The following is a 24,132-nucleotide window of genomic DNA, read 5'->3' on the forward strand; positions in this document are numbered from 1 at the left end:
CCTAACCAGGACTCAGGGCAACTTGATTCACCTTTCTAGATCTCAATATTCCTCTGTGCTAAATTGGACCTGTGGGGGTATTATAAACTGAATGTTTGTGTCTGTTCCCCACAAATTCATATATTGAAGCCCTAACCCCCAATGTGACTGTATTTGGAGACAGGGCCTAGAGAAGGTGGTAGAGGTTACATGAGCCAGTAAGGGTAGGGCCCTAATAAGAGGAAGAGACTCTGAAGCGCTTTCTCCTTGCTATGTGAGAACACAGTGAGAGATGGCTCTCTACAAGCCCAGAAGAAAGTTTTCACCAGAAACTGGCCATACCAGCGCTTTGATCTTGGACTTCCCAATCTTCAGAATTGTGAGAAATGTCTGTTGTTAAAAAAAAAAAAAAAAGAAAAAAAAAAAGAAATGTCTGTTGTTTAAGCCATCCAGCCTATGATAGTACATATGGTGAGTGAAGCAGACTAAAACAGTGGTTATGACTAGCTAATTAAAATGCTATAATGACTTATAGTTTATAAAGCACTTTTAGGGGATCCCTGGGTGGCTCAGTGGTTTAGCGAAGGATCACACTCCTTCGGCCCAGAGTATAATCCTGGAGTCATGGGATCGAGTCCCATATTGGACTCCTTGCATGGAGCCTGCTTCTCCCTCTGCTTCTCTCTCTCTCTGTCTCTCATGAATAAATAAATAAAATCTTTTTTTTAAAAAAAGCACTTTTACAGATTTTATCTTCTCCAAGAAACTCTAGGAGATGGTTAAGAGCAGAATATTACTTTACAAAAAGAAATAACTCATACCAATTTAAGATCACAAGGCTATTGAATAGAATTTAGTCCGACTGCAAATTTGAGTCTTAAAAGGCATCTCTGGGTATAAATGGCTGTGATTTTCTTGTTTTCAGCATCATTTTGTTGGATGTCTATGAATTCTAGTATTCTAGTTTTTAGATTTCCAGCTAATGCTCAGTTGAAGAATGTCGAATTTATCACAAGTCATGTATATTTTTTTCCCTTTAGAACTACTTCCCTTTAGAACTACTGTTTCCGTTGACCCAGTGGTTCTCAAAGTATAGTCTGGGATCAGCAGTGGGAACTGAGGACTTAGAAGTGCAAATTCTTGGGCCCTACCCCTGACCTACAAAGTCGGAAACTCTGGGAGTAGCCCCCCTTTGTGCCCCTAAACCTATGTTCTAACAAGCCCTCCAGGGGATTCTGAAGCTGCTAGGATTTGAATATCACTGCTCTAATCTCTGTACACTTGTTCCCTTTGTAACTGGCTGACATTTGACATTTGACAACTGGCCCACCTTACTGCACTGAAAGATATACAGCTGCAACTCTGAGTCCTATAACCAACTGGATCCATGACATACTGTTAACCTGTGATTGCATACTTCATTTAATTATAATATTTCATAATTTTATGTAACCCTTTGTTACAGACCTTAAGTTAACTTGGAATTTGAAAACATTTTAGAAGAAAAGTCATCTTGGTCCCGCATATCATAAACCTTGAATTAAGTTGACTCTATTCTAATTAAAAATAATAATTCAGAATAGAATGAATTTATTATTTAAAGTGGGTTATGTTTTTAATTCCTTACTCAAGGTATTTGACCATCTAATGCCCCATTCTCATCCCTAAAATATTAGTAACTTCAAAAGGAAGTTAATTTGAGGGACGCCTGGGTGGCTCAGCGATTGGGCGTCTGCCTTCCACCAGGGGCGTGATCCCGGGATCTGGGATCGAGTTCCACATCGGGTCCCTGTGGGGAGCCTGCTTCTCCCTCTGCCTATGTCTCTGTCTCTCTCTCTGTGTCTCTCATGAATAGATAGATAAATCTTTTTTAAAAAAAGGAAGTTAATTTGTACATGAAATCTATTCCTAAACAATATCCACCCTCCTCCAATCAGGAAAGAAAATTTTAGTGAATAATAAAAATGATCTGAAATATATTTTTAAAATTTCTAATATTTATTCTATAAAGCCAAATACATAATTTATTCATTACATATTTATTATAATTATATATAACTGTATAATTATATAACATATTACATAAACAATGAAATATGTTTTATGTCAAATGGCTGAAGTTTAGAGGCATTAAGATTTTAATGTAATATGTTTCCTTTGGTAGCTTTCCTATGCTTGAAGTTTAAAAACTCTAGGGATTTCTGGTTGAAAATATGGACTCAAAAGTCAATGTTATACATCTATATTTAACTGACTATATATATGTGTGTATATGTGTGATTATACATGGCACCTGTTACTTTAAGACATTAGCATTAATCTATGAATTTTCTAGAACATTTTCATATGAATTTCAAGTAAATTTTGCCAATAACATTTGGCATAGAAACGCATGTTGCCTTTTAAGAATAAAACCTTATACACTTCCAAAATCACTTTTTCTCATGTAGAAATAACATAGAAATCACTTTTTACCCCCTTGAATGGAGCTGGCCAAGGAGAACAAAATACACATACTCTGTGCAGCTTCTGTTATTAATTTGCTTATCTAGGCAAAATTGTGAATTTTCTGTGGAAGTACAAGTCTCACAAATCACACGACTTGATAAAACGGCATATAGCTTGCACAGCATTTGTAGAGTGACAGCTTCTGAATGACAGATTTAATGAGATTAGTAGACTTCTGACCAGCACAGCACTCCAACTATTTTATTTATCTTCTCTAGATTTTCTTTCGGCAGCACTTACTGAAAAAGCTATTTACAATTATATGAAGATTGACTAACATATCTACCATGTTTCTAAAAAGATATAGAAAGAATAAACTGAACATAAAGATTCCTCCCCAAATACGTAATATCTATGAAAGGAAGCCATATTAAACAAAAACATATACACTTTGAATGATGATCTCTTAAGTGTAGAAAGAATTTTTTGTAGTATCATCAGGACTAATTAGTGTGTTTTTCTAAACATCTTACTTCGAGGTATCAGCATTGTCATTGTTTCAACCCAGGATTTGCTCACATCACCACCAAGTAAACCTTCCCCCAAAGGAAGGACTAGTCTTACTGCCAACAGCAAACATGAAAGCCAACTCATATTCATAATGACTTGTCTTTTAAAACGTGTTTTGACATGAATGACTCAGCAAAGCTGGGTCACTGCCAACTGGTGCCAACTGGTACAGTGGCACTGGGGAAACGTAATTAACTATAGAGGCAAACGATGACTGGGCAAGTCAAATCCTCCCTCCTTTGAGCCAGGTAAGAAAAGCATTATTTTCTGAAACAGAAGGAAAGTTGGTTCTCTTAACAGTTAATAAAATGCATTTAAAGACAACAACATAAATGCTGTGAAAGCTACCATGAGAAAGAAAAAAAAAACAAAACAATGACTCCTTTGGGCTTTTCATTCCAAAGAGCTCAATGTATACTTTTATGGTTTTCTGAATCCCCAAAGTTAGTTAAAACAAACAAACAAACAAACAAACAAAAAGCTTTAGGGGGAAAAAAGCAGCCCTTGTGGGTAGGATGATACTAAGAAAGTACTACAAAGAGTAAACATTTAACGTCTACATGATTAAGGAAGAAATTTTAAAAATCTTTACTTTTCATTTTAATAGATAAATGGATAGGTATGTGTATTCCCATAATATACTCAATTGTATTTTACAGGTTCATTCACCGGATGGGTCCTGTCCTTCACTGAGAATGCCAGTAGATCTAGGTATAGGCTCTGTGAGAGATGGAGATCATGTGCCCCAAGTAATTAATCTGGCATACAGGTCCAAATTCCTCACTTACCAATTTACTCAGGAGCAGGAGAGTGAAGATAAGGCAAGAAAAAAAGAATTCAAAGGCAGTTTGAGAGAATACTATAAGATCATCCCATTCTGCACCTCTGGGGTGATGCTTTGTTTGATGAGTTTCCCCCCCCCCCCCAGAAGACTACTTCAGTTACCTCAGTTATTCAGACTTAGGAAGCAAGTCTCCAACTCAGCTACTTCTGATTGCTCTCTTCTGATGGTCATTTTTTGTTTTTTCAGAAATATACACAATGGCTCCTTTAATGCAATTGTCATGATGCAAAACAAACTGCACGATTAGGACATTGTCTAAATTCAACTTGTCTTTCTGTAACTTGCTGACTGTTTTCTTTCTAACCTCTTTATCTACGCAGACTCCTTTGAATTATTTCTCAGTCTCCATCTGAGCTTACATCATCTTCAGAATCAGTGCCACTTACACATTAAATAGATGTGCAGTTATCCTGTCTCCTTGATAATTAACAAAGACGTTAAGGGCCAATGCCAATTCAGTGGCATTAGCTGGATACTTTCCATTACCTGATATCATTGTTTATGGTCTATTAAGCAGTTTTCATTTCACCTTATGGGCCCATATAAAATCCAAGCTAGATGCTTCTCAAATTACAGGCAGTATTGAAGAACATTAAGTAGCTTCTTCTTTTTATATTTTTAAAATAATGTCTACATTTACTGCAGATATTCTGATAAAGTAAATTGGGCATATATGTTTTCAGTTTCTCAGTTTTTTTAGTCTTTTACTCCCTTCCCCTTAAAGTATACTCATTGTTTTACACTAATGTTAGCTTTCTCACTTTCCAAATAACATACTGATTCTTGTTTACATTTTTTTCCCCAACCAAATTATCATTGTTGTATTGATTCAGTTTTTACCAGGGCATGTGATTTCCCAAAAGTTCTCTTATCTTGTTCTGCTTTATTTTCATTGTTCCTACACACAGAACATGCATGTTGACATCATGCAGAAGTCGGTGGATCAGAGGGATCATATAGAGAGGCTTAGCAGCTCTCAAAATCTATCTTGTTATGCAGACCTCTGCCTGACAGGCTAATACAGCCACCAAGGCAGGCTGAACAGTCAAAGGGCTTCAGTTGTCAAAGATCTACAGTACAACAGTAGAAAATGTATGTAAGCATTCACTTACCTGCTTTTGATCAACAATTATTTCGAGGTCTTCATCACTGCTTAGTTTTCCATATCCTTTTTCTTTACTTTTCTTGTGAAAGAATAATTTTAAATGATCATTTAGTTTCTTTCCATTAATAAGGTTAACTCCCACTTAATAATTTTTAAAGATAAAAGTTTTAGCCTTGTTCACTAGTCATAATACATCATTCTTTACGTCAGTCTCTCATGGACAACAGCAAATGTTTTGTTGTTAAACTGCAGGCTTATAATTAACTCATCAAGTATTTCTCCTTAGCCTCTCTCATTCAAATTATACCTTTAATCCTTTTCTGAATATTGCTATGCCTTTTTCAATTTTGTAATTTCAAAACACATTCTTTAAAATTTTGAGATAGATATACAATTCCCTTAAGAGTCCGAGCCCATTTTTCTTAAGGACTGAAATTGCATTTAGTAATTATGGTCTGCTTTAAGATATCAACTATTAAATGTTTATTTTAATATCTTTTATATCTTAAAGAATAAGACAAGCATTATACAACTCAGATAACGAGTCTTCAGATTTTCAGCATTTGCTTATAAATCTGATGAAAACTAACACTGGAAAAACCAACTCAAATAATTTTTAAAAGATGAGTAAAATAATTTTCAAACTTGGGTAGTTTGAAAAGTTGAAAGAATACAGACCATTTTTTAAAAATGCACTTTATTGGCATTTTGTCTTTTTCCCCCATGACCAATCTCCATCTACCTTCCCCACAGCAAAAGTTGTAAAGTTAGAAAAGGTCATAGATCATTTTAACCATTTCAGTGTTGTGCTATAGGAGAAAGATAATACGTCTGAGTCTTTTTTTTTTCTTTCTCCCAATACACTGGCTGATAGCAATACCAGAAATGATAGATTCCTTCTTCATGATTTCAGAAATCATAGTACCTCTGTAGAGGACCAGTAAGAAAGGGAAAATAAAATTCACTACATAGTTAGCTATGATCCAAGATTATTATTTTAAAAAGAAAAAACAAGAAACAATGCTTGCTTTAATTCCATCAATCAGAATTAAGGGAACTAAAAATATTTATTTGCATCTATTGTGCCATATTAGGATCCCCATCTCATTAAGGGTAGAACTATATCCTTCAGCAAAGATGATGTAAATCTTCTTTAACCTATGGGACACAATTCTTATGTTTTCTTTCCCTTCCTTCCTAAGAAATATACCTCCTATTTTTGTGGGGTTTTTTTCCTGTAATAAAGAGATTTCTGAATCTTCAAGTATTAGGATGCACAAATAAAATCTGAATTCTCATTCATATATTAATGAATTTAGCCACTTAGAATAGAACAGATGGCCACAGTATTTCTATCCATTATTCTTCTTCTCCTCATTTGAGGTTCCATTTCGCGATTGATGGAAAACAAAAAGAATGGGGTTGGTTTCAATCAAGCTGACTTCCTCCCTATTACTTTGTTTTTGTATCCTCTTAGTCTACTGGTTGCCATGAGATATTGTCCAGAGACCCCCTAACACAAAACATTTAAAAATGTCTTTCCGAATATTGATCTGTATACGTACCAAGTAGCTCATTTGCATGACCCGATTTCTGGACAAAAGGACATTAAGTAGAGATGGAATGTGGGTCCTTCCATCCATTTCACTGTCAGACATCCCAGAATTCTTTGCACCAGTGGCAGTGGTTTCATTGCCAGAACTTGCTGACCAAAGAACCACAGATCTTGCCCAGCAAGAGTATTTATAATGTATGACAATAATCAAAGTATCCCTGAATCATAGTCTCGACTTTGTAAACATTGTGAAATTTTTGGCTAGCACAAAAAAATCATTGAAACTAAAATTTCTTCCTTTCTAACTAATTTTTATCCTAGCACTTCTAGGTTCCCCAACTACTGTTCTAGTTAATGCTTTTTAAAACACTCCATCTATTATTAATTATATACATTTTTATATTTCATCCTACGCATATAGACTATTCAGCCTCTTTATCATAAAAGCTCTCAATTTTTCCCTTTTAATGCCTCACCCCAGAATTTCTTGTGATGAGCAAATCACTGCTAAATGATATAACAATGTCGGCATTCACCAAACATAATTCAAGACTGCAATTCGACCACCACCAAATCCCACCTCTCCAATTTAATCCCAACTCCTTATCTGAGTTAGGAGTATATTTTAATGGGAAGAGGCTAGGTCAGGGAAGAAGATTATATCCACAACTCTAAGTAGAAGTTGGCATTTTCCAAGAGTGGGAGGAGGCATTTAGAGCTCTGATTTTGTATTTAAGCCCCAGTCTCCAAGCAGCACCCAACTGTACACAGAGTCAGAAGCCTTACAATTTTACTCTAGAATTAAGCGATATTTTCTAGCTCACCCCATAGCCCCAGGGGGATTAATCCTTTTCTAAACCATAATGGTTATTCGCTCACTTACTGCTTATTTCTAGTGCGAGCATAATCCTCTTTCAAGCACTCAGCTTCCCACTTTGACTGCTTAGATCAGCCAGCCCAGGCAGGGATCTTCAGCTCTCCTCCCTCCTCCCAGCCAGGAATCCCTGTCTTCTATCTATGCACTTTTGTCAAGCACAAAAAGCAACTCCATAGCTTCTGCGTGGTCTTTCACTTTAGGCAAAGGACTGAACCAGAAGGAGAAAGAAAGCTAACCTCTTCACTGTCCAAGCGTTAAGGAGGCAGGGCTTCTGTGGGAGGAGAAGCCAGAGGGTAGTCACTTCCTGTGCCCCTCCCACCTCCCCTGGCACACACTGGAGCTGAGGATTTCAACTGAGGCAGTAAGGTCGGGCCCTCTCCACCTCAGCCTTAGCAAGCTGTCTGCTGCGGGTCGATTCTGGGCACTGCTCACCTATGTGCAGCTGAGAAGAGAGCATCAGTGTAGCGGAGTTAAAATGGTGAGGACTTGAAGGTGGGAGATGTGAGGAAAGAAAGAAAGAAAACAGTCATTTCGCCAAAAATGCCTCACTCTTTACAAGAAGCTTTCAGCTCAGAAGTGTCCAATGTCAACCCCCAAATGCAGCATCTCCCATCTTCCCCACACCATTCTGAATCCTTTCTGAGTAACTGCAAAGAAAACTATTTAGTTATTTCTTAGTGCTTTTAAAATACCATTGATTCAGATCTATAGTTTTCTTTAGAATATTGAGTCTAAGTGGTAACCTTTCCTCTCTGCAGACATTCCACCATCTCTCCTTAACCTTATTTCCTTCCTGCCTCCCACCCCTTCATTCTCTCCTCCACAAAAATAGAACAGAGAGATGGGCTTACTCACTTGAATTAAGTAAACCATAAAACTTAGAAGCTGTATAGGAAAAACAATACATGACCACAGATTGAGAATGCACTATGTAAGAAAATTTTGCAAATAAGTAACAACAAAACAAGACAGAACAACAAAATCTGATGGGATAGGGACCTGAAAAATGAAGCTCCCTATGTTCATTTTAGAATAGGAGCTTAAAAAGAGTTTTAACTGAAAGACACTAGTTGTATATGGGTCAAATTAAAAGGATTCTTCATATTTAGGAGTGGAATAGATGAAGGAGATTTTAAAAAGGTTAAGAAACACATTATTTAGTTAATTGCATGAATTAGTTTCAACTGCAATTTTTGCCTGACAACAGAATAATAATGCAAATAAATATAAAGGTTAAAGATTACATATAAAAATTCAAACTGGCATAACCACTGTGGAAAACAGTATGGAGTTCCTCAAAAAGTTAAAATTAGAGCTACCCTATGATCCAGCAATAACACTACTGGGTATTTACCCAAAAGATCTAAAAATACTGATTCAAAGGGATACATGCACCCTGATGTTTATAGTAGCATTATCAAGAATAGCTAAATTATGGAAAGAAACCAAATTTCTATCAACTGATGAATGGATAACAGATGTGATATATGTATATACATTTATGTATGTATATATATATACACATATAGACATATAGATATACACATATGGACATATATATATATGTAGTGGAATATTATCCATCCATAAAACGAAGGAAATCTTGCCATTTGCAACCATGTGGATGGAGCTAGACAGAAATTTGCTAAGCAAAGTAAGTCAGAGAAAGACAAATACCGTATTATTTCACTCATATGTGGGATTTAAGAAACAAAACAAATGAGCATGGGGGGAAAAAAGAGAGAGAGAGGCAAACAAAACTAGAGAAAACAAACTGACAGTTACCAGAGGGGAAGGATAGCAGGGGGATGGGTTAAATAGATGATGAGGATTAAGGAGCGCACCTGTGATAAGTACCAGGTGTTGTACAGACGTGCTGAATCACTAAATTGTACACCTGAAACTAACATTATTACACTGTATGTTAATTAACTGGAATTTAAATAAAAACTTTAAAAATTCAATACAAATATTTTTAAAATATTTTTTTACTATTATTTATTTAATGATAAATAGTACACCTGAATTTAGGAAAGCAAATGTTACATGAAAAATATATAACAGAGACAAAAGAAACAAAGATCTCCCTACTCTCTTTTTTGTGGTTGTCAGTGTTCAATTCCTATCTTCCTATCTTCCCTGTCTTCCATCCCTTCTTCTCCACCTTCTTCCCACAGCCTGCCAATTGCTCAGTTTCCATTCTTCTAAAAGATTACTTCCTCACATCTCCTTTTCCCTAAAGGCATTCATTTAATCTCTTATCTCTTCACTGTCAAACTTGAAAGAGTGGTCCACATTCACTAGCAACAGCTCCTTCCTTTCTCTTCACTTTTAAGACAATTACAACCAGGTTGCAATTTACCGTAATTGTATTCACAGTCACCAATGGACTTTGAATTACCAGATTCTCTAGCCATCTGTCTTTAGAGGTAATAGTATGAATTAGCCCTCAGAGCAATTTGTGATTGACTACAGATGTCAAGATGAATGCAAATATTACTTCTTTCAGTGGTCAAGTTTGCATTATTTAAAAAAATGTCTCAGCTGTTATTTACACTATTACAGCTATTAAATGGTGTTGCGACAAACTGAATAGGGGCTCAGTGAGAGGGAGGAGGATTGGGAAAAGAGATGATGTGCTGAAAAGGTATGTGCTGAGTTTGTGATATCATTGGAAAGATTCAGTCGGTCATTCGGGTATATGGGTCTATAGCTCAGAAGAGAGATAAGGGCAGGTCGTATGGATTTCTGGGGATAACTAAAATCACAAGAGTGGATGAGCTCATTAAAAAAGAAAACAGAAGAGATAAGGACTAAGGCCAGAGTCCTGGAGAAAAATTATGTTTAAAGAATGGGCCAAAGAAAAGAACCCAGTGAAGGAGGCCAAATAGGAATGGTTGGACATGTAAGAGGAGAACCAGAAGGATGCAGTCAAAGGCAAAAGAACTCTAGACATTGTCAAATGCTGATGAAAGTTCAAGTAAGGGTGTACCCTGCACACTTCCCTTGTGTTGGGCATCCTGGCAGCCATCAAGGACCTGACTTCCTGGAACCAAAATCAGAATGACTTAGTGGCGACACTGGTAGTAAGGGAGCAAAGAGATGAGAAAGGACTTATTTTTGCTTACACAAGCTTGAATGAAAAGACAAAAAGGGAAAAACATATCAAGACAGTAAATCGTGTGCTAAAGATTCTCCCACAGTTTAAAAAAATAGTGGGAGGGAAGAGGGAATGGAATGACACAAATGAGAGGAGGGAAATACTGGGAAAATTGTAGTTTCCCTCTCCCTTGTATAAAGGTACTGAGTACACTTATAGTTCAAGAGGCGACTAGTGAAGAAAGTAAAACTGTAGATGCCAGAAAATGAGGGGCTAGAAATCATGAGGCAAGAAAGTGAGAACAAAGGCCTTTTGGGGAAAAACTGCATGCTTCTCTTTGGAAATTTACAATGATATGATATACATTTATAGAAGAAAAATCTGTGAGGATACATACCAAATATTGAAAGTCCTTTTCTCTGAGAAATGGAGTTATGCATAATCTATCTGTTCTCTTTATACTTGGGAGTACTCTTTGAAATAAGAATGAATTTCTTTCATAATAAGAAAGTAAGTAAACAAAGTGTGATTGAGAGATTCATAAAATTGCCAAAGACTTTGAAAGTCTACTTTGCAGTAAAACGACTGGGTCAGGGCTTTACCCTTCCTCTATTATGTTTCTAGAGGGATAAAAGCTTGTTTTTTTTAAAAAAAATATGGAGATTCATGCTACAGTTATTGCTTATGTCCCTTGGGGTTAGTGTGGTACTATGGTGAAGTGAATGTTTTGTTTATTGCATTTAATATGCCTCTTTCCTCTTGACTCTCTTTTATAATATTAATCTTTTCAATTCTTTGACATCATTTGGGTCCCATATCCCCTCTGTTCTTTAAAGATCCACAGTGTCAGCATAGCCACAAACACCACTGTTGTGGGAGCCAAAGAAACAATGAAAAGAGAAAACAGGAAATGAGGGAGAAGGAAGATGTTTCTTCCCAAAGGCCTGTCAAAAGAGTTTACTTCTGCTTAGGACATAAACCAGGACAGACTTTCACAATCAAAAGGATAATTTTTAGATCTTTCATTATATATATATATATATATGAAATCAACTTTCTGAAGGAAAAATGTCATCATCACAGAGAATCATTTGCAGAGGGGCTTGTTAAGTCTGGCATTTTTCAAGAACTATTTTTTTCCTTTTTAAAATATTTTATTTATCTATTTGAGAGAGAGAGACAGAGAGAGCACAAGCAGGGGGAGCAGCAAAGGGGAAAGCAGGCTCCCTGCTCAGCAGGGAGCCCCACATGGAGCTCCATCCCAGGACCCTGGGATCATGACCCAAGCTGAAGGCAGAAGCTTAACCAACTATGCCACCCAGGTACCCCTATTTTTGTCTTTTTAAAAGAGGTTTACAGTTGTGTCCCCCTGCTCCACCCCTAGCCTGGTATGGTGAAACACATAAGGTAAAACAGTGTTGCAGTAGGGTAAAACATACATATAGTAAAATAAAAGAGCCATAGGATACAATTTTTAGCTTTGGGTCAGGTTTGGGCAAACATTGCCTATGACAATCAAACTCAGTTCTAAAGGTATATTGCTGGGCGAAAAAAGAAATACAAGGACAACAAATATGTTGATGCATTTTAGGCCATATTTTAAGTTATATATGTATGTCCAAATATTTAGTGATTTTTAAAATTTTAAGTGAAATCTACTTGGCAAACTAGACATTTTAGTCACTTACTAGTTGATAATAAGATGGCAGTGACACACAACATACTTTCACTATAGCCTCAAAGTGCCTTCTTACCGGCTTTCCTGCCTTTAGTGTGGTTTATTGTCTGTAGAAAATAACCCGAAGAGTTTATAAAGCTTCTTAAAATTGTTTTCTATTCTCAAAGTTTTCCAAGGATGAGAATTCAACATAAATAATCATTGGAGCTAGTCTATTTTATATCATTGTGCAACCACATATTCTTAAGTATACAAAATCAGATATGTACCTTCTTTTATATATCTTTGCAATATATTATTGTGAAAAGTTCCAAATATAGAGCAAGGCTAAAGGAATTTCACAGAGTACCTGCATGCTTCCTACCTACATTCTACCACTAACATTTTATTACACTTGCTTTTTGGCATCTATCTGCTGTGATACATTTTAAAAGTATAGTACATGCTATCACATTTCTATACCGTCTTTCCACCAAGGTTTCTTTAATTTAGTTTACTTTTAAAACTCAGAAAAGCAAAACCACTGGTTCAGTAAGCTTCCAAAATAAGAACACTAAAAGTTCAGGATTTGTTGTTCCCCTGCAGCAAAGTTTTGGTGTCATTTGAAAAGCAAATCAGTGAACTGCGTTTCTAGCATGAAGTTCTAGTGATAGGTCCTATCACCAGGTTTAAGGAGGAGGATTTCTGATCAAAGGGCTGGGGTTTTAATAGTCTGTCAAAAGCAAGTGATCAAACAACTCAGCTTTTTGAAGGAACAAATCCATGGTGTGATAGGCAGTTCCAGTTGATATTAATCATCACATCCTCAATTTCATATCCTTTGATCATCAGTGTTTCCTGCAAACAAGTTCTTACTCTGGGCTACATACTGAGTATTCACCTCTGGAACATGCAACAAAAGTAGCAAGCCTCAACAGGGCTAGGAAGGCTAATGCATTCTCAGAAAGAGTACATCTGTTCTTGGGTGGCTTATTGAGATTTCTGCTCTTGTGCAGAAAACAAAAATTAAACGTGAAATTTCAGTTATGGCAGAATCAGCAATGTTCCACATTACTTTGAGGACAATAAGTAAACTCTTCTTAAACCCTCCCTCAGTCCCCAAGCCAGACAAAACCACATTCAAAGAAAAAAACAAACAAAACATGATGTCCTTCCCAGGAAAATTCTGAGTCAGTTTCTTTCATTTGGAAGATTCTTGTCTCTACAAAAAATTTTTCATTTTCTCTAGATTTGGCTTTTAAAGGTGTTATATGTAGTGGTATGTAGTATGCAATGACTGACATATAAAAATTGTTTTCTGTCCACTGAAGACAATGATTGAAAAATGACATGTTTTAAGATTTCTTGGCATTATGTAGTCTTGGTGCTATTTCCAAATCAAGGTGAAACTAACAAGCAATCCCAGTAGACATTTTTACTTGTCATCACTTAAACAGCAGGACTGGAGTGGTTGCCGGTATAAAATAGGTAAGGAACTCGAGAGAACTGGATTAATTTGGGTCCTGGAATGGCAAGTGAACACTACCATCATTTAAAAAGTTTACCTCCTTCACCTCTCTCCACCCCCCCAAAAAAGTAATAAAAGGGTAAACTATGTATTCTATATCTTTGCCAAGAAAAAAGGAAATTATTTAAAACTAAAACTATTACTCGATGTTCCACTTCTGATCTCCATTGACATGATTTCCAATTTTTATGTGTGTTGGTCCTAGCAGAGGGGGATGGAACCGGGTTAGCCAATCTCAAACACAGCTGTACTCATCACTGGACCCTCCAGTGGCTTCTTTTCTCTCACTGGTAGTCAGCACACCTGGCATACACCTGCCACTGACTTCTTTTTATAACAACTGATCTGAGCATGATGATTTTATGGCCTTAAAGAAAATAGCAAACTTTTAATTTTAATAAAAATAAGGAAATAAAAAACCCTGGATGCTTCTATAAGCATTCTGTCCCCCCAACCATATTATGCCTCTACTGTCATACATTCCCTAAACTTGCACATTGTTTTGATACTTTGACACATGCTCAAGAAAAATTTGTTTATGGAATTTTGTTTCTATGAAGAGTCAGCTCAATATTTGTGCTTTGGCTATAATAATCAATGCAAAAAGTTAAAACTGTTTACCATTAAGCTACATCTATGTGACTGATTGACTTATAACCAGCTGTTATGGCTCACATGAATTTTGAGGATTTTTTTTCCCCATCTGGAGCTACACACAGACATGACAGACATGACAGTTTAGAATAAATCCCTTCTGTTCCTAAAAATGACAACATTTCCTGGAGGCACAGCCATTACTCTCACCTCTGGGCTTCCCCACATGGCCTTAATAACCTTAGGAAACTTAAATCCACACCGCAGTTCTCATCACTTCTCAATCAATCTCCCTATAGCTTCTTTAAGTCATTTCTTTTCTCCAGTGGCTTACAAATTCACTGATGACAACATTACAAATAATACATGGCAATCCCTAGAGGGTGGGCATGTCTGGGGCTCCTATCCATCTTCTTCATGAATAAAAGATTCTGGGTAACTACTTGTTGAGGGAGCTCTCCTAAGTCATAGGGACAAGAAAGATCTGGGGCCACAGCTCGTTTATCCACTGGACATGAAAAGTGAAAAGACTAAAACAGCAGAGTCTAGAGGACATAGCCAATTGCATACACTACTTTATGACAAACAACAACTAGCACCTTGGTTGATACAGAAAGTGTTACTACTTATTGGGGGGAAATTCAATGGCTTATAACTAAAGGCAAAGTTTAAAAAATTTCATTTATATAAAGCATTTTGACCAAAAACCTGAACTCAAATATTCTGTGAATCTTTGGCTCAAGTAAAAAGAGGTTTAGTGCCTAGAAATTATATATTTGGATCATGAAGGCAAAATTAATTTGGGAAGATGCAAAGTAGATTATGTGGCAATGTTGGACCTTCAGGTACTTGAGTTTGTTTAGGCAAAATTATATTAGTTCAGAACAATGGCTGCTTCACATTGATGCATGGTCATCCTTTTAGCATGAGGGATGCCAGATTTGGTCAATACAGTTGTGTTACTATTACAAAACAAGTAATGGGTAGTTGATTACTTCTGGCATTTTCACCAAATTTTATATTACTTTATTTCCATTACTGGAAAAAATAAGCACAAATGCATTTGAATACACATGATATCTTGGCAGTCTGGTGATTCTTATAGGAAATTCTATATGCCTTTATTAGCTGATAGGAAAGAAATGGTCTTCAAAAAAGAATAATTATAAAAACTCTCTTATTAAAAAAAAAACTCTCTTATTTGGTGATCAGATAAGGGATATAGGAAGCTTCTTGATTATGGTTCTATTTTTCCGTAGCATGAGTATGAAGTCTGTTAATTTTATTCTCGTGCCTTAAACATTTTGTGTATTTTGTAGTTTACAAAACACTGTTATCCAAATGATGAGTAGAAGCCATCCCAGTGGAACAGAGGGCTGGTTTATATGGGTGGGCTTGGGAAATAGGCACGCAAAAGAGTGATGAGGAGGGAAGTACAGAAGAGGCAAGACCAAAGAGGTGGCAGGGCCTTTTAACATCTGAGAAGAGGCTAGCGGAGATTTGAGGCTTGAGGGAGTGATGCCAGATGAGGCTGGAGAGGAAGGAAGAATCTTAAAAATCACATCATTATGTTAAGGGCAATGTGCAGCCATTGCAGGGTTTTAAGCAGGAGAGTAACATTATCAAATCTGTACTTTAGGAAGTCCATCCTGGTTACACTTTATGTCATGAGATTACTTCCTCAATACTAGCTACTGTAGGTAATAAAAGCGTCCATATTTACTGTAGTCAGGAATTAAATGAGCAGCAAATGGGCCTATACTCTAGGCACTCCTGTAACTTGGTCATATTGAAAGGTTATTTTAGGAAAAATTCAGCGAAACAAAAAAAGTTTTTGAGAGACATAGAGATGAACTGATAGCTAGAGACAGATATAATATACTTTGAGATAGAAAAACATTTTACACTTAGCAAAGGATATGTATTTTTGCACTCTGCAAAGTCCTAGAGCAAGATGTAAACTTTTCTTCTTGTTTCTTGTTATTGGACAAAAACAAAGAGAGTCTGTTAAAAAAAATACAATGTGAAATTGTTCAGTGCTGCAGAACATCTAAAAGGACCTATTGTGATTTTTGACATCTTGATGCAAACCTAAGAACTGAACTGCCCAGGGAATAATAAAATATTGAAAAGATGTATACTTAATCAAGTGTGTTTGGGATATCATCAAACTTAATATAATTGTGAAAGGATTGAAATGACTTATTTATTTATTTATTTATTTATTTATTTATTTATTTATTTATTTATTTTTGAAATGACATATTTAGAGCTTGGTTTTAAAAAACCAAACAGTTGCTTCCATTGCATTTCACTTGTTTTTAACTTGTCAGAGGATAAAACTTTATTATAGGGGAAAGCTAGAGTAAGGTAAGGTAAAGCAGAATCAACCACAACATTTATTTTCTTGCTCTAAGTTTGAGGATTCTTGCTCCTTAATGAAACATTCTTTTGTTTTACTACTGAAAAATAATTACATGTTATGTGAACAATATGGAAGATATTCAGTAACCTGCAAGCAAACCTCAGAACTACAGAATGAACTTCTCTCTACAAGACTATGGCATTCCAGTGAGTATAGAGGACTAGTGAGAGTCTTCTTCCAATTTTAATCTTTGCATTTTTTCTTTTCTTTCCTTTCAGGAATCAAATCTCAAATCTTAGGTGCTTCTATTATGGAGATCATTGCAAAATTTTAAAGAAACAGTAAGAAAGGCTTCTTAAACAACACAAAGCAGAGAAATTTCAGTGATGAAGAACACGAAGCTCACTCATATCAACTTGATTGAGAGCACTCTTAAGTAAGGTGCCTTTGAAGACTCTTGCAATCTTGGATTAGTGCCTCAAAGTGAATAATAGGTTGATAATACATTACTGAGAGATGGAAGAATGACTGATGCTCAGTTACTTTAAATACATCTTTGGAAGCAGATACAGACTTTAATAAAGAGTCTTTAATAAAAACTCCTGCACTCTTAAAAAAAGCCCCACAGCTCTTGCACTCTTGTAAGACTATTCCAGGTAGGTGAATGCGGGAGTTTTAAAGAAAGAAGCAGCAAAGGTTAGTAAGGAGCAGCTATATTTCAATGGATAGTATGGTGCCCCAAATGGAAAAAGCTTTTTAAAATTATAAAAGCAATTTCTTCTTATAAGAAATGCTTTAAAAATATTTTTAAAGTACAGAAGTATTCCTATCACATCATTGGTGCTCAGTATTTAATGAAATACTTTTGCTCTCTGGCAAAAAAAAAAAAAAAAGATTAATTACTGCCATTACTGCTAACTCCTCTTAATCTCTCTAGTTGATGCCATTCCCCCCAAAAAGTTTATACACATATACATATATAATTGTATGTATAACTATATGTTCATATATACATACATATGTATTTTTATCATTTTATCATTTTATCATACAAATACTAAACTACTCTTTTTACGCAACAATATGTTTATTGTGAATGTTAATACAAACCCATATCTACCTTACACATCCAAATCCACCTCATATTAACAGTTTTTGTTAAGAAAGTTTAAGAAATCCTGGAAACCATTATAACAAAGAATGCATTTCACACAAGAGAAAATAGCACATTAAGTATTGTCCATAGAACCCCAGTGGCTTCCAAGATTCCTTCAGGCCATCTGTGAAGTCAAAACTATTTTCTAATAGTACTAAGCCATGATTTATCTTTTTGCTGGGTGGATATTTGTATTGATTGTGCAACAGCAGCAGTGGCTAAACCATTAGCACCTTAGCATGAATCAAGGTGAAAACTTTGAGGTCCTTACTATTTTTTGAGACTATAGAGGGTCTCTGAGACAAAAGTTTGAAAACCAGTGTTATATTAGAAAGACTATAAATTTGTTCTCAGGTGGTAGAGCACTTTGCCCTTGGAAAATTAGTTTTTATCTTATTTCTCTCTCTGAATGATAAACAAAGCCAATTTATCTCTTTTCGATTCTGATGGAAAATTCCATAACAGGAATTATCCAATTAGTCTTAGGACAAATTTCAATGTGTGTTGCTTAGTATATGTCTGAATTATATTTAATGATTATGGTTTTAGGATCACAAATACTTATACATGGCTTGTAGCCTTTAATTTTCTTTGGTCATTCCATGAAGGTAGGTATTATTCTCCTTTTTAAAGTTGAGGAAATGGAAAATAAGAGACAAAAAGTGCTTTATCTATCTAGAAAATGCTAGAACACAAAATCAAATTCAGGTCTGTTGACCTATGTTTCTATGTTCCATCTTTGGATGGAAAAAAGTCTTTTGGTTATCATCAGCATGGGCTATGCATTTCATCTCTTGTAAAATAGAAACAAGGGCTGGATATTTTGAATTTGGTCAAAGATCTTGATTTCTCCCAACCAAAGCATGTGGAATAGTGCTTTGTATATATTAGATCCTGTTATTATTATTTTTCTACTTAGCATAGCAGCATAACTCTGCACAAGGCCAGAATAGCTTGGGTCTCACCCAACTCTTAAGTCAGATATGAAGGGGCTCAGTCAATAAGACAGAAATAGATGAACGACATACAAAAAAGCTCTAGAACAATTGCAACACCTGAACAACAACAGAACAGTTTCCAAATCAGAAACCAGGAGTTATTCTATATATGCTGTTGACCTATACCTCAACCTGGCATTCAAATTTAGAGGTGACCACAGAGGTCAGTATATCCCTTTTCTGTTTACCAGGCCTGGTCCAAACCAGCATTGAGTGGTGGCTGAACATCATCCCCTTCAATGGCTGCTTCCCTATCCCCATCTCAGGCTGCTGGAGCCACATAATAAGCCTTGAGAATTCAGGCAAGATCATCCAACCTCAGCTTTAAATCCCATTTTCTCTATTTTCCTAGTTTTGGTCCTATTGGTTTCAGACCTGGAGGCCCTCTCCACCTACCTCCTTCAGAAAGATGTACCATTTGGATGATCCACCTAGATCTTGATTAGTGTCTCTCTGGGGCCTTTCTGTCCCACTTCAGTCCCATTTTGATCGTATACAAGGCAACCTACTTCTGAGCCCTACTTGCAGATGCTGGAAGATTCAGCACTAAAGGGTTAAAAAGAAGTCCCACAATATGAAAGCATGAGTCAGACTTCCTGGTGGCTCCTGCAGAGCTCTTCAACTAGCTGATGTTCAGGGTCAATGCTGGTAAGATTTGGCTGGGTATGGACATACAAGATGAGCCAGATTCTGGCAGTTAAGGGAGGTAAGAAATTCTGGAAAAAGCAGTTCATTAGCAGAGAAATATTAATGTATTAATTTATCTGTCTTTGCACATTGAATCCAGCATAGTACATGCCCATATTGATACCAAATAAGAACAATGATCATAACAGCTGGCATTCCTAGGAACTATCTCATATCTTTTTTCTGTATAAGTACGACTTCATGCAACAATAATAAAATGATAATGACTCATTAAGAATTTCAATTTGTTATAGTAAATTTACTCGGGGAGAATGGTTTGTTATTCATCAGAATGAAGATTTTACATATGTTATCTCATTTAATTCTCATAATACCATGCGTTTGTTTATATTTTTCTTGCTTTTCAAATAAGGAAATGGAAAATCCTAAAGCCTCAGAACTCTTTTTTTTCAGGGTCATATCCAAAGTCATACAACTTATAAGTAGCAGAGCACAATAAGAACGTAAGATTTTTCTGACCAATCCAAAAGGTTGGATTCTTTTCAGCTCAGCCCCTTGCCTCCAGCATATTTCCATGTGACTGACAGTTGGGATGACAATAATGCAAAAATGCATGTTTGATTAAGTAGAAAAAGCAAAAATTTAAGGAAAGCCGACAGCCCTTTAGTGCTTTTTTTAGACAAACATCCAACTCAAAGACATATAGTGAAGAGGTAAGAGGTCAGTCTCTCAGGTCAGACTGCTTGGGTTAAAGCCAGCTCTACCATGTACTAGCTGAATAGCTTTGAGCAAGTTATGTAACTTTTCTATGCCCAAGTTTTCTCATTTGAGAATAATAACAGAACCTATCTCCTTGAGTTATCGAGGGAAAAAAATTAATTAATAGATATAAAGTGCTGAGAATAGTGCTTGACACATTTAATACACTCAATAAATATTGGCTATTACTAGCTGTTATCTTTCTCTCCCTCCTTCCTTTCTTCTTCCCCTCTTCCTCTGCCTCCTCTTCCCCTCCCCTCTTCCTCTTGCCCTCTTCCTTTCTCCCTCCCTCCTTTCCTTCCTTCCCTCTTCTAACAGGTTGAGTTGACAGTGTATTAACACTAAGCAATCTTTCTAGCAAGATGGTAAGACTCACCAAAGATGTCTCAGAAACTCAATCTTGAAGTTAAAAAAATATTTTTTTGACCGGGATTTAAAAATAGAACCTGGTGAGAAGCAATTCTTGCTGTGTCAACTTTTAGAAGGCTGTACTGAGAAAACCCAGCAGAGCTTTATTTTAAGAAGACCCTGAATGGCTTAGCTGCAGTTCATGGATACATCAAAACATCCCCTTGACGGTGAGCTTTCCTGTGAACCTAAAACCAAGCAACATGAAGAGTTCTGGCTTGACCAACCCCCCTCCCTTACAAAAACCTGACTAAACCATACTCAGGTGCTGCTGTCAAGTAACTGGAGCAGAACCCCAGCAGTGAGCCTTCATTGCTAACTCTTTTCAAATTCATCTCTTTGTTAAATCTACTTTTAACACAAACTGGATTTTTTATAGTATGTTTCAGGGATGGTGCAAAATATTAAGGATACAGAGAAAGAACAACTACAGATGATGGATTTGAAAAGTACTTTGAGAAGAAATGTCAACATTTGGGTCTTAGACTTGTTTTTACCACTTTTTTTTCCCCTAAAGGGCTGGTTATCTCAGCTCTCAACTAGAGGGCTGGCTATCTCAACTTGAGTTGTGTTTCCATTTTCAAAGTAGGGGTTTGTACCAGATGATCTTTAATATTAATTCTAAGATTTCTTTACAAACTATTGGGAAGTCAGTTAGTAATAGTGATTAAGAAAGGACAATTGTTAATTAAAGAAAGAAGCTAAGCCTATAAAATATAACATTAATTCAAATATGGAAGAGGATTTAATGCCTTCTACAAGCTGCTATGCACAGTTCCTTCATTTCTGTCAAAATCAATATTTCCCAACCAATGGAAAGGGCTGTGACAAGCTTAAGTATCCATTCTAAAGAAATAAATAGAAGTAGTTGAAACTGGATGTGAAAATATGTGTTTCAAGAAGGAATACGTTGGTGCTCAATTGTCTTTATGTGTATGTGTAAACACCTGCTCAGAAAAACTAATCAGGCCACAACGTATAGAATTCACTGAAGGAAGTGAAAAGTGGAGACATTATTGTGTTTAGGAGCCTAATCACAGGTAACAAGCCTGAATGAAGATATCAGCAAGAGGAATAAAACTGCCATGGTTTGTCAAGTTGGTGTTTATATAGTAACAAACTTGGATGTATATTCTTTGTGCTATTTTGGAAGATTCTTTACTGAAAAATCCATATAAATACCATTTTCAAAATAAAACTTTAAAAGACATGTCATGTCATGAAGAATGGAAGTTGGACTTGGAATGCTTTTTCTGGCATTGGTCTTGGAATTGGCTGAATTCACTGACATTATTTTTGCACAGGGCTCCAAGGAAACCAGCAGAACTCAGTGGTACGGATAAATTTGAGGCCATGGAACAGAACTGTTGCCTGGCTCTATCCACTATATGGACCAGGGGCCATAGCTCATACTTACCTAAATTTGTCCAACCAGCACTGACTACAGTTTCTGACCCAGAGCAGGCACTCAGTGAATATTAAAAGTTAACTATTTGATTGATAAGGATTGGCATTCCCCCCACCCCAGCTTAAGTAGTACTGTTGTATAGATGAAACCAAAGGAATTAATCTAAACTAGCCCACCTTCCAGTTCTCTGTTCTCTTCTCCACTATTATAAAATTTAAACTTTTTAAAAGTATCTGAATTTTTAAAATAATGTTGAACAATTATACTAATTTCTATGCTCATATTAATATTAAAGATGAAACAATTGAATCACACAGAAAGGTTAAGTGTTCAAAATCAAAATTAATAAAAAATAGATAATATATGTCTTTAAGAACATACCCCTTTGTATTTTCTCTGAGTTCATAAATTCATCTAAGAGAGGTTTATCTCTTTTGCTCTCGCCTCCCAATTTTTTCTTTTATCAAGTTCCTAGTATGTCCCAGTCACTGTACAACACTCAGGAGACACAGAAATGAATTAGGCCAGTACCCTAACCTCCACAATATTACTGTCTAGATAAAACTATTTCCCAAAATTTCCCATTCCACTGTATTGTCCAGAGATTTTTCAGTACCATTATAGAATTATTTCTGGTGGTTATAATCTTTTAAAGTGCAACCAAATAAATTTTAAAATTCAAATTAAGCACATATGTTGTGCTTGACATTGCAGCAATGTAAAATTAAAAATACATGTTAAATTTCTGTACGATTCAGACCTATACACCACATGCAATATAAAATATTGCAAATCTTTTGCATTTGCACATTAGTTTTAACAATTTTTTATTCATCTATTTAATACTTATTGGACTCTTTTAATCATTTTGTTCTCATAATAACCCTTTGAAATAATAATAATAACTTTTATTATTTATGATGGGCCAAGCCATACTAAGTGTTGAATATATATATATATATACACACATATATATATATACAAGAGTTGAATGTATACATATATACATCTAGTTCTCCCTATAACCATATGAGAACTTTATTACCTCCATAGCACAGATGAAAAAATTGAGAGAAAGAGAAATTAAGTGGCTTCCCCAAGGAAGAGCCAGGGTTTCAATCTACCACAAATGCCTAGATCCCACTACCAAAGATTCTGATACACTTGGTCTAGAGTTGGCTTGGGTATCAGTATTTCTTAAAAAAGGTAATCACTTAAGTGAACTCCTCAGGTGATTCCAATGTGCAGTTAAAGGTTGAAAACTACATAGGTAAGGCCAGTGTCCCTAACTAAGCAGTGATTTACACTCAGAATAATTGCATTTCTGACTAATGTAATAAATGATTGAATTTAGGGCAATCTAGATCAGCCTGTAGACTCCACGAAATCCAAGAGTCTATTGTATTAAAAAATTGGAATTACATAGGGCAGATTTATTAATGTGTGCAGTGGAGAGGTGAAGCCCTGGGAAAAAGGGAGATCATGGCCCATTAGCCTGAGTCTGTAGACAGATGCTCTCAGTATTACAGCAGTCGAACAAAGTACAAACTGATAACACTGAAATCCTTTTTGACATAAATTTCTAAATCTGGGGCTATGCAGTTAAAGATTTCCCTCATCTGTTGCTCCATAAGGTGTGGTCAAGTATAATCATCGTTGTAGGCATGATTGGGGTAAAGCAAAATCAGATTGGCAGAACAGAATATTGGGGTGAAACTTAGGTAGACTGCCAAACAAAACCTGATTGTGTGTCAGGAAAACATTCCAGAGAGCACACAGGGAGGTAGATATCATCAGGAAAAACCATTGGGACAATGAATAGGCAAGTTTATGGATTCAAGATTCAGATATGGGGCAGCCAAGATTTCTTGGGACTAAAATGATTCTTAGATGTTTTCCTATTTGAAGAACTGTGGCCAGTTTTCAAAGACTTGCCTTTGCTAATTTTAAAACTTAGTGGTTTTCATTGAGGGTCCAATGGGTTTTCCTCGACTTTTTTCCTTTCCTAAAAAAACCCCAAACATTATGATAGAGTGAAAGAGTTGGCCTTAATTACACACCACAGAATATTTGGACAGACCAATATACCCTAGACCAGCTTAGTCCACAGAGGGATAAGCAGTATTTTCAGAT

The 24,132-nt window shown here is 36.0% G+C and overlaps 1 protein-coding gene across 21 annotated transcripts in view; it reads right to left on the minus strand.

Annotated features, from left to right (window-relative positions):
* The window catches only part of PEX5L (peroxisomal biogenesis factor 5 like), a 315,279-nt gene that overhangs the window by 166,310 nt on the left and 124,837 nt on the right, over nt 1–24,132 (minus strand). For 7 of the 21 annotated variants that reach the window (XM_038583444.1, XM_038583441.1, XM_038583448.1 and 4 more), the window contains one exon: nt 4,954–5,025. The exons of 2 other annotated variants lie outside the window; for them this stretch is intronic. In XM_038583444.1, the coding sequence (XP_038439372.1) occupies nt 4,954–5,025 (72 nt within the window). 12 more of the 21 variants (XM_038583447.1, XM_038583443.1, XM_038583440.1 and 9 more) reach the window with 6 other exon arrangements.

Source organism: Canis lupus, chromosome 34, assembly GCF_011100685.1.
Source record: "Canis lupus familiaris isolate Mischka breed German Shepherd chromosome 34, alternate assembly UU_Cfam_GSD_1.0, whole genome shotgun sequence".
NCBI classification, from domain to species: domain Eukaryota; kingdom Metazoa; phylum Chordata; class Mammalia; order Carnivora; family Canidae; genus Canis; species Canis lupus.